General features: G+C 40.9%; 2 protein-coding genes across 2 annotated transcripts; one reads left to right on the top strand and one right to left on the bottom strand.

The window, feature by feature from the left end:
* Positions 1–4,785: 4,785 nt before the first annotated feature.
* On the bottom strand, positions 4,786–9,026 carry LOC106083727 (neuralized-like protein 2). Its single transcript, XM_013246946.2, has 3 exons — positions 8,225–9,026; positions 5,953–6,249; positions 4,786–5,888 (listed from the first exon to the last, which is right to left on the bottom strand). Exons 1-3 carry the CDS (start codon positions 8,745–8,747, stop codon positions 5,773–5,775), a joined length of 936 nt encoding a protein of 311 aa, XP_013102400.1. The 5' UTR covers positions 8,748–9,026; the 3' UTR covers positions 4,786–5,772.
* Positions 9,027–10,432: 1,406 nt separating this feature from the next.
* LOC106083733 (small ribosomal subunit protein mS37) lies at positions 10,433–11,022 on the top strand. Its single transcript, XM_013246953.2, has 2 exons — positions 10,433–10,542; positions 10,612–11,022. The coding sequence occupies exon 2, from the start codon at positions 10,613–10,615 to the stop codon at positions 10,973–10,975; it is 363 nt and encodes a 120-aa protein (XP_013102407.2). The 5' UTR covers positions 10,433–10,542; position 10,612; the 3' UTR covers positions 10,976–11,022.
* The last annotated feature ends 667 nt before the right edge of the window (positions 11,023–11,689 follow it).

The following is an 11,689-nucleotide window of genomic DNA, read 5'->3' as shown; positions in this document are numbered from 1 at the left end:
TGGCCACCTCAACTCCTATCCTCAAATAATCTTGGGAAAAAGTTAATCGTCACAAGTCAGTTATGGGGCAGTAGAGGGGCAAACTTATCTCATATCACTGAGTGCTGTCCGATTCAAGTTTAAGTTCAATGATAAAGGGCCTCAGTTTTATAGCCGAGTTTGAACAGCGTGCCGCAGGGTAATACCTCTTTGGGGAGAAGTTACCGAACTTCAATGGGTGAGATCATGGAAGGACGCCACAAGAGGCCAAATCCCTCTATGAGCGAGCTTTTCGGTGATATGTACAGGAATCGCGTACCGGATCGTGGAGTATGGGGCAGCACAAAAATTACAGTCTTACCGGGATGGAACTCTGAAATCCATATTTTTGGTGTTCGTCATCATCACGAGAAGCTTAGGTGAGTACCAACGGAGGGGTCCTCAGAGTGGGGATAGTGGAATGCTCCATAATAGCTGCAATCGGCGGTATCGAGTGTAGTCATAGTGAGAAGCCTGGCGGCACCAGGCTTCCCACAGGCAGATGATGTTCTGCTTCTTTTTAATGGCCAACGTGATTGTGCTGATACATTGGAGATGGGGATTGATCGTTGTTTGGGCCAAGGTAGTCGATGGACTAGATTAACCCGCTTAATACTAAAGCCTTGTTGTTTGGAAATCATGTGTTTGTACTTAATGTTTTTTTTGGAAAACAATGCGGTTAGCTCTGTTGATGAGTTTAATTGGTCGGGGTTGTTACTTGATAAGAACATAAATTTTTGAGTTCATGTTGTTGTTGTTGTCGCAGTTTGTTGTGTTCTATCTTTCGTCTGCTTGATTCTGTTAAGTGTCAAGACCCAGAAACTCTGCGACTAAGATGGGGTGGGTCCACAGACCCAAGTCGAGTGATTCTGGCTGGGCAGTTAAACAGGTGACGTGTATCGTGCGGTCCCTGTTTACAATCGGGACATACATCTTGCACGTCGGCATCAAACCTTGCTCTGTAGGAGTTGAGGCGGCTGAATTTGCCGAAACATTATTGAGCCGGAACTACTCTGGCTTGCTGGGGGAAGTCAATTTCTTCTGGTGCAAGAACTACATTCACCCGGTAGCCATTTACCGCAACGGCTACCGTGTCTGCATAAATGTTGTCTAGACCTGCTTGATATGCCTTTGATGTAGAGGTTCTCTCTTGTGGCGATTAACCTCACGCTCTAGATCATGTAGCTTAAGGCTTCTGGGCAATGGATATCTATCCACAAGATGATGATTTGGATGGTCTCTACGATAACACCCTATATCTTCGCACTAGTAGGATCTTTGTCTCCTGATGGAGGTGGTCCACATGTCAACGGAGCAGACAGCCCGTCGCAGTTCGGAGGGCAGCATTCTGACAGATCTGAATATCATTCCACTGCGTGTCACATAGCTGACGAGACCACACTGACGCTGCATAACTTACAACAGAACGACCAATTGCTTTGTACGTGGTCAACAAGGTTTCTTTGTCTGGACCCCAAGTGCTGCCAGCAAGTGACTTGAGGACCTTGACTTTATCGCAGATTGCTGTGGGATGTGGGGAGAATGTATAGGAGCTGTCAAATGTGACGCCAAGTATTTTGGGACATTTGATAGTCGGAATCATTTCTCCATCGACCATCACAGTCAGCTCAGTATTCACATCACGCGTATTTGTAGTGAACAATGTGGCTGAAGATTTGGTGGTATATATCTTCAGATTGCAGAGAAATATGAGGCAAGTTCGTTAAGGTAGACGTTCAACCTATCGCGGAAGTCAACAATGGGTGGGGGGCCTGATGCCATGATTATACAATCGTCCGCATATGATACGATCTCTATGTCGCCTGGACGGCGTGGAATGGAGGATAGGTAGAGGTTAAACAGTGCCACAAATATCACCCCACCTTGGGGAACTCCCTGTTTCACTCTACGGTGCTTCGGCTTCTCATCCCTAAATTCCACAAATGACTGGCGACCACACAGATAATTCGCGACCCAGCGTTTCAAGCCTGGCTGGAGGGACGTGTTGGCGATGTCCTCAAAAAAAAATGGGCATGGCTGACCGTGTCGAATGCCTTCGATAGGTCCAGTGCCACGAGGACCGTCCTATCACATGGCCTGGGCTGATCGAAGCCACGGCAAAAGAGTGCTGTGCAAAGCTGTTGTTGTGCTATGCAGTCTTCGAAATCCATGTTGATGCTCGGCGAATGGAAATTCTCCTACGAGACTCGAGAGGAGTAATGCCTCTAGCGTCTTTGCTGCTGGTGAGAGAAGGAAAATCGGTCTGTACGACTCCCCGAAACTCGAGTCCTTTCCAGGCTTCAGTAGCGGGATCACTCTGCCCATTTTCCAGACATCGGGAACTATAAGAGTGTTCAAAGACAGGTTGAGAACAGAAGTAAGGTACTCAACTCCAGGTAAATCCAGATTATTCAACATCAATGTAGAGATTTCGTCGTGCCCAACGCCTTGGATGATTTGGCGCCAGGGACGACATTCGTAACTTCGCCCACGGTTGTTGTTGTAGCAGTGTATTATACAATGAGGCGGTATAGGCGGCTTGCCGATTAAAAACTATATCGGGTCAATCCGGTACGTACAACCGGCTGCCAAGGGATTGCCCACGGTAAATTGTGATGGCTGTCCATCGGCTCGGAGACCACGGATACGGCGAATGGCTCTTCTCCTTGCCCTGTCACTCTCGGTATGCACAATAAATTGACAGTTGAACAACCGGGCGCATCTCTTCGGATCAGTCACGGTTACTTCGCCAAAAGTGACTGAGGTCCTGTCATCCCGTCTACCGGGGTTTGAGAGTGACTTAACGGTAGACCACAGCTTGCCTAAACCGGTGCCTAAGTTACATTGCTTCAAGTGTTCCAGCCACAAATTACGCTTATGTTCGTTGACTATCCTGTTCGTTTCCAGATTAATTCACTGATTATCGAGTTAGTGGGGTCCATAGAACGAGTCCCATCACGCTCATCTGCGAGTACCACTGCTTAGGCCGGGAAATTGTGCCGTACTTAGGGTATTCGACCGGCTGGTATAAAGCGAGCGGCTGTTGGGTTAATGATCTTTCCGAATTTTCTCTCGGCCACTAGCACATCGGAGGGGGGTGACAGTTCACTGAAGCGTCGATTGGTATACTATCTGAAGCCAGCCCAATCGGCCTTCTTCTGATTGATAAAAGTCCGGCGCTCAGAGGTTATGAAGTCGGGTGGTCGGTCGATGGTGAGAATTATGGGGAGGTGGTCTGACCCCAAAGAAATGACGGCTTGCCACGATACATCACTCAGGAGATCAGGGGATGCAATGGAAATGTCTGGCGAGCTGCTGAACTTTCCATCTGCTCTGCCACGCTGGTCGTTGCCAAGGGGAGAATGCCATGAAGTGTGATGCGCATTAAAGTCTCCTAGAACCAGACGATTATGGCCAGATAGTAATCCACTTATGTCAGGGTTGTAAGATGGTCATTAATTGGGACACAGCTACCAACCGGCGGTGCATACACGTTGTATAGCTCTATCTCGCCAGTACCGAACCTGACTGCTATTTCCATGCATTCCATGTAGGGGTCACTAGCGTCAGGCGTGGGCGTGATGGGTCCATATTGCACGGAATGGTGTATCACGAAGGCCAATCCCCCACCTTCATTCCTTGAGCGATCCTTACACACACATTAGCACATTGTATCCGTGACAACTGTGCAAGCTGCAGGTGTTGGTCAGCTTTGTCTCCTAGATCGCTCTTCCGACTCATAAAATGCACAATCTCATCGATCTTGCCACGGAGACCATTGCAGCTTAGTTGCAAAAATGATACACTGGCCTGGCAATATTGAGGCTGACATGCTGCCGTTGCGTATATTAGCGCACAGAAGAGGCCTGGGGGTCACATAGTCTGCTTCTTACCCACTGATGTTTATATTCGCACAGCACCTTGCAACATATCCAGTATGACTATGCTCCCGTAGTGAAGTGAGGCCAAAGCAATATCGGAAATGTACCCACTCCATGCACCGGTTACACCTCACCCACACCGACCGATGGTGGAGGCGGTTCTGGCAAACCGAACAGAACCAGGGTCCGGGGTTCTTTTCAATCCCTGCACGGACCAGAAGCGTGCGGAGAAGGCTTTCCGGAATGTGCCTCTCCCATGACAAAAAAAGACGAACACGTACACTGAGGCGGCAGCCCTTGCCGATGAGGAGTCCCATCGGGTCAATCCGGTGGGCACAACCAGCTGGCATGGGATTGAACAAGCCGGTATTTGAGCCAAGTTATTTTGATCGAAAGCGTATATAGATACCAGCCTATGCTAACTAGCGATGACTGCTGATATTTACTATCACCTTTTATAAAAATGTTCGAAAGGATCTTTCGGCTGCGTTTTAAACATCTGTTTGTAGATTTGTATTTTTGAGTTTATTCTTTTGAAACCTGTTTGGATAAACAAAAAGTTTGAGTTGAACGACCTAGGAGTTAGTGCCCCTAACTTGGAAATGTTAAAATGCAATTCAAATCAGTTCAATGGCCTACAAATTGAAATCACTCTGCGTTGAACCAATGATGTAATCACAAGCAGCTGGCATAAAAGTCAAACACCTTCAAAAAACCGGCTTAAAACATTGTTGCGAAATCATTGTCGAAGGTAAATTTAAAATGACATCTGCATACAAACATCCCAATGTGAGAGGACTTTTATCGAAGATATAATAAATGAACATGTTTTGTATATTAATAATATGTGTATATATTTTTGTTGTTTTGTTTTCTCGGAAAAGTAAGAATATAAAATTATAATTGTAATGGAATGTACATTCTAATAGTCTTACAAATACGTACAAAATTATTCAATTAAAATATTATGTAAAGGAAAAGTTCAAAATGAACAAAAGTAAAGAAGGGAGATTCTAAAGAAGTTATACAGTACATAATTCTTAATTGGCCATACAAACTTAGTTTTAGATAAATCCTATCATTCTAATTTCTCATTTTAGTTTTCATAAATTTTACAATTTAATAATTGTTTGTGGTAACATACATCCTTCATTTCAAATAAAGAGAAACAAACAATTACCACCTTAAATGCTTAAACGGCCATGTAGTAATATGGATTAATGGTATATATGCATAACAAAACAATGGTGGCATCCTCTTTATTGGTTGCTTGTTTGTTGTAACATTTGGTTTTTAAACAAAATTAATTGTTCATTTGTCCATTCAACGTTATCGTTATTAAACACCTGTTTAACATGCTACTTTTTTTATTATAGCCTAGCAACAACAAATGTTAATTCGTATCCATTAACTTTAAAACGAAGTTTTCTTTTTGCTTTAAACAAGCCGAACATGCACTTAGCAATCTCTGTGTGCTAACCTATGTGCTTGTTTTTATTGCAAGTGCGATTATGAAATTATTTAAAAAAAAAAAAACATAAGTAAATAATACATTTTGTAGTTGGTTGAGTTTACAATTTCTAGAATTAAACTTAAAATGATGAATTGTTTTTAGTTTGTGCGAATTATAGATAATTAATTATATAACATAGGTAGTAGGAAGAGGAAAAAGTCTTTGTTTTTTTTATTAAAAGGAGTTTCATAACTTATTTTAGAACTAATAAGGAAATTTTTAATTTAGTTTTATACCATTTTTAAGGTGTGCTGTTTTTATATTTCCTATTTTTTGCATTTTGTAACTTTATTGTTTTGTGTTATCAGTTTAATATTTTTCTTCCTTTGTTTAGTATAAACATAAGATTTATACACTGACCTAGTCTTGACCTTTAAGGAAATTCTTTAGACGTTCTGGCAATGGCAATTTGTCAATATTTTGCGGCTTCATATTCAGGAGAATAGCATCACGGCAAGCATTTTGCAGGGAAACAACTGAAAGAACAAAAAATATGGGACATTATTATAAATTCTTCCCAAACGTTGGTTCTTTACTTACTGCCATACAGTTGTATGATACGTATTTGTTTTGTTGTACCATACACATCTATGACCACATGCAAAGGAGGAGCTTTATCCAATGGTATATCCTTGGTGCAAGGCCCCTGATCAATACCATTTATAATGAAGTGCATTTCCCCTTTTGTTTTGTCATTTTCGGTTGGTATGAATACAACGCCAATGCGTGATCCTTTATCGGTCAGCAATATGCCATCGGCAGCTGAAGGTCTTAACAAACGTTTAGGAATCATGCCTCTTGGTGTGCGTACATACATGGATTCGCCTAAAATGCTGCCTAAAACAAAGAAATGTTTACATATTTCAGAGGCAGTGAAATTTCCTAAGAATTATAATTTTCAAAAAAAAATTCCATGAAAATTGTAAAATTTATTGATCTCGCCCTAACAGGCAAAAAAAACTTGAAAAAATTAAAGATTCGGCAGAGCCCGGCAAGGATTCGAACCTGGGCACAGGGAGCAACAGCAACGAGAGCTATTGCCATTGTCTTAGCGTTCGAAGCCATCAATACAACTTCCAACAGATGAACAAAAATCATGTGTAGTACGGAAGAAGTGTAATTTACCACAGACAGAATGTCTGTCATTACACAAAAATGCACGCATTGGGAAAAGTACAGCTAATAAGCAGGGTTGTCGAGCTTGGTTAATGTGGTAATTGTATCATAGATGCGTTTTCGTATCATAGATACAACATACCAACGCACGGCCCTTGAAGCCATCACACCTAATGTGGTTGAAAAGTCTTCTAACCAAGGACGAAACGCGTCCCATAGTGGTTGGTGTGTGTTGCTATCTTTGGCTTTCCTTTTCCATTTGCAGAGGTCGGAGGTCATTGGGCTCGTCTCGAAAGAGAAACAAACAAAAAATTTCCAAAAATAATTAGTAGTTAGGCTTGAGCTTAGTTTAGGGGGGCACATAGTGGCCGAAGACAATAAAACCTATTTAAAAAGCTTTGGCTCATTTAAATATAACAGAGATTTTTTTATAACGCCGTTACATAAATGAGACATAGGCTAAATTAAAAATACAGATATTTGGAATAAACAGAACAGAACAAATACCATTTGTTTTTCAACTGGTGAAATTGTCGGTTAGGTTAGGTTCAAAAGAGGGTGCAGATATTAATCCGCCCCATGCCACTATGTCGGTTAATCCTTAAGGCAATTACTGGGGAAGCACGAGGTCTTGAAAATTTTGAACTTCCCAACCTACGTACAATGGTTATCAAACAAAAGGCATTAACGAGTGAATCAATATTTAACCAATAAAAGCGTGCTAAGTTCGGCCGTGCCGAATCTTATATACCCTCCACTATAGATCGCATTTGCCGAATCCTTTTCCCGATATCTCTTTTTAGATCAAGATCCCAGATCGATTTATATGACAGCTATATTAGGTTATGGATCGATTTGAACCATATTTGGCACAGTTGTTAAAGGTTATAACAAAAAAAGCAAGCGAAATTTCAACCTAATCGGATTAGAATTGCGCCCTATAGTTGCTCAAGAAGTCAAAATTCAAGATCGGTTTACATGGCGGCGATATCAGGTTATGGACCGATATAAACCATAATTAGCACAGTTGTTCGAAGTCATAACTTAAACCATCGTGCAAAATTTCAGCCAAATCGGGTGGGAAATGCGCCCTCTAGCCGCTCAAGAAGACCCCAGATAGGTTTATATGACAGCTATATAAGGTTACGGACCGATTTCAAACATACTCAACACAGTTGTTGATGTTGAAGTGATAATGATGAAGTAATAATAAAACACCTCATTCAAGATTTTAGCCAAATCGGATAAGAATTGTGGTCTCTAGTGGGTCAAGAAGTCAAAATTCAAGATCGGTTTATGCGGCAGCTATATCAAAACATGGACCGATATAGCCCATTTACAATTCCAACCGACCTACACCAATAAGAAGTGTGGGCGCAAAATTTCAAGCGCGTAACTTTACTCCTTCGAAAGTTAGCGTGCTTTCGACAGATAGACGGACGGATAGACGGCTAGATCGACATAAAATGTCATGACGACGTCTTAGACGAATATTTCGAGGAGTTACAAACAGAATGACGAAATGAGTATACCCCCATCCTATGGTAGAGGGTATAAAAATAAACCTCGATACCTACAATTTTGCATTTTTAAATCACGGGTGAGCTCTAAAATTATTCTTTTACTGATATTAAGGCAAATTTGTTACAAAGATTCTGATTTCAGTAAACCAAAGGGTCTGTTTTTGTATACTTACTTTTAACGGCACCCGCTGAACTTGTTGATGGTTGTCCATCGTTTGTTGTATCTGACATGCCGCCACCATCTCCAATTCCCCCACCTCCACCAACATCACCCACACTTGATCTTGGTGCTAGTGTATGCGATTCAAATTTCGAAATTGGATAAATCCAACAGGTACCCAAATTTGCCAAATCCGGCAATGCGAATTGTGGCAAACCGTCTTCCATTGATCCCAAGACATCGGGAACCAGTTGCGTCAACCCAAGACGCATGTGACCAGACCAACCGCGTTCATTTTTCTCAATTTCCACCAAAAATATTTCACCCATCTGTAGTGGCTTCTCGGAAAATGTAACTGCATCAGCAAAACTTGCTTTACGGAATGCTACGGTATTATCATCACAAAGAATGATATTTGCCCCATGATACGGATGAAATCTGGACAGTTGACGTTTTGATGTGGGACTATTTCCCACAGTATTTTGGGTTGCAGCGCTGGTAGATGAAGTACTAATATTGGATTCTTGGGCGCTCATTGTGAATTAACGTTTACACTTAACAATTAAATAAAATCTATTAAACAACAATAACACGAATGGATCAAATTTATGCGTGTAAAAACAGACTCTTTTTTCATTTTATTTTTTTCATTGGATTAAATGATGTACACAAATGTGGATGACACTGCTCGGTAGTGGGTCTTCTTCTTCTTTGATTATTCTTCTTCTTCTTGGAGTTTATGGATGAGAGGGGAAAGCTGCTGCGGAGTGAAAGGGAGGGAAAAAACACGGCACCCCCTTCACTCCGCAGTCTTCCCCTCTCTTCCACAAACTGCAAGTGACCAATCGATGCGATGTAATCGATACTTTTTTTGTGCAAAAGTCGAAGTCAACTTTCAGTGGATTAAATCCACCGCCATAAGCTGAATATTCTGTTCAGTATTTCGAGCGGAATGCTGTCAAACTCCATATAAAAAAACGTCGGCGAAACGTTGGCTGAAAATCGACGGAAAAGTAGTACTCTGTTTATAAGGAGGAAAATGGCAAAAACTATAATAGTGGCAACACTTGAAACTATTGGCGGCATCATTTTAGTTTATTTTATTGTTTTCAGTGGTTCGTTTTTCTTTATATATTTGAGAAAAAATATATAAATAGGAGAAAACAAAAAGTCCAGATAAACAAATGTGATTTGGTATGGAAACAAAAACATTTGATTGCCGTCAAATTCTGCTTGCGAAACAATTAAAAATTTTTAGCGGCTATTCTGAAAGCAGAATAGAATAACAACCATAAGCTGAGTATTCTGTTCGGATTTTTAGGCGGAATGCTGTCAAATTCCACATAAAAAAGTCGGCAAAACGTTGGCTAAAAATAGACGGAAAAGTAATACTCTGCTTATAGCGAGAAATATGGCATAAAACTATTATAGTGGCAACACTTAAAACTATTGGCGGCATCATTTTTGTTTGTTTTATTGATTTCAGTGGTTCGTTTTTCTTTATCTATGTGAGAAAAAGTATATACAATAAGGAAAACAATAAGTGCAGATAAATAAACGTGTTGTGTTATGGAAACAAAATTATTGGAGTGCTGTCAAATTTCGCTCGCGAAACAATTGAAAATTTCTGCACCTATTCCGAAAGCAGAATAGAATTCGCAGCAGAAATGGCAAAATGCTCTTATAGTGGCAACACTTGAAACTATTGCTAACATCATTTTTGTTTGTTAACTCCATCTTACATAAATATTACACTAGGATTCATTTTTTAAGCGCTCGTTTTAAAAACCCCGTTTACGCTGCTCTTTAAATCCGGATTTAATGGCTCGATCATCTGCGAAACAATTAAAGGTGGTATCAATTGTATAACAACCACAAATCACGTGGTGCAATCTGCCATCTTGCCATCAAGCTGATCGACGTTTTGCCAACAAACACAAAGAAATTTGTGTGCGTGTGCTGTTCGTGTGACACCAACTTTTTAAAACCACCTTGCTGTTTTCCTTTCATGAAATCAGTTCGTTAGAGCATTAAATCCGGATTTTTTACATGAAGTTTGAGAGTTGTTCACATAAAAAGCCGAATGGAGTACCAACCCGTAAACCCCGTTTACACTGCTCTGTGGTGTTCATAGTTATCCCGTGCAGTGTTGTGAACTAGAAATACCTTCATGTTGTACCACGACTGACTAACCGATAGTCTGGCAACATTCTTTAACAGAGTTGTTAACTAATCCAAAACACTATCAGCTGTGCTCAGACTTTCGTAACAAACCGCAAGAGATTTTCATTTCCAGCATTTCACTAAATTTTCATAATTAGAATTGTTCAGGTACTTCTTATGAAATAAACTTCTATCAAAATTAGTATAATTTTAAATAACGCCAAAATTCCTTTGCAGAATGCGTATCCCCACAGCTGTGTATATGGCTAAAAAGGCTCGCACACCTCAAAGTGAGGCGAGTGTGCCTTTTCAGGAAATTTTACCTTTACGTCTAAAGAATACAGTCAGTGGCAAGGCTGACTCCGGGTCCGATGTAGCTTGTCTTCAAGAAATGACCGTTCTATTCGCCTGCTTGAAGGATAACGATTTTGCAGAAAAAATGTGTAATAAGGAAATATCGCAGTTTAAGAAATGCTACAAGGTATACATGGACCGAAAGACGGCTGCCAAGGAAACGATTAATAAAGGCATAATCACTCCTGGCAAAGAACTAAATTACAAACAGTTGAATAAATATATGAGACGGTATCCCAATCCATAATAATGTTACAATGTCAATAATGAAGAATAAAAGATAAGTGGTATGGAGCTCGTCGCACGTCTTCTAAATCGTACGAATAATACAATTCTTTGCCAGCAAATACCTATATTAACGCAATGGATGCGAGCTACTTACTTTGTTGGCTTGTTCTACTAGCCGGACTTCGAGTAGATTTTCAAACGCTTCGATCGTTTTTCCATCGGAGCTTTAGCCTTCCTCTGTTGCGTATACCATCAAGCTGATATGCAAATTTGTTTTTAGCTGCGGCTTTTTCATTCGAACAACATGACCTAGCCAACGTGGGAATTTGACAATATATGCGAGTTTCAAAATCAAAAATTCAATTCGCGTTATTTAGGTCACGTGCCCAAATATAAAGCAGGATCATTAATATTAAATGAAAGGAAAATTCATCTTGACAAGCATTGCTTTGGGCACTTATCACACAAGTGATGATAAGTTTTATTCTAGACCGCTGCTGTAAATCATGACCCTATATAAACCGACAGACACTCGGGACTAATTTCAGCCGAAGGTGGAGGAGGGAGCTGCTGGCTTTTGTTTAGATAGCCGCACACTGTGCGATACGTCATATTGCGGGGCATATCACAATCTCGCATAATGATTATTGAAAAAGCTGTCTTGACGTGGATGAGAAGCAGACTGTTGTCTGGGTCTGCTGGGGCGCAGGCTTTCCGTGGTGGAGGCGGATTT

This window comes from Stomoxys calcitrans, chromosome 5 (assembly GCF_963082655.1).
Source record: "Stomoxys calcitrans chromosome 5, idStoCalc2.1, whole genome shotgun sequence".
Classification (NCBI taxonomy): Eukaryota; Metazoa; Arthropoda; class Insecta; order Diptera; family Muscidae; genus Stomoxys; species Stomoxys calcitrans.
Note: the sequence above shows the minus strand (reverse complement) of the source record. Positions and strands in the feature narration are given on the sequence as shown.

Excerpts from the sequence above, each read along its gene's own strand:
- LOC106083727 (XM_013246946.2), bottom strand. The coding sequence starts at position 8,747 with ATGAGCGCCCAAGAATCCAATATTAGTACTTCATCTACCAGCGCTGCA. Across the intron at positions 6,250-8,224 it reads TTCAGCGGGTGCCGTTAAAA|GCAGCATTTTAGGCGAATCC; the intron begins GTAAGTATACAA and ends TCTTTGTTTTAG. Across the intron at positions 5,889-5,952 it reads TATCATACAACTGTATGGCA|TTGTTTCCCTGCAAAATGCT; the intron begins GTAAGTAAAGAA and ends TTGTTCTTTCAG.
- LOC106083733 (XM_013246953.2), top strand. The coding sequence starts at position 10,613 with ATGCGTATCCCCACAGCTGTGTATATGGCTAAAAAGGCTCGCACACCT.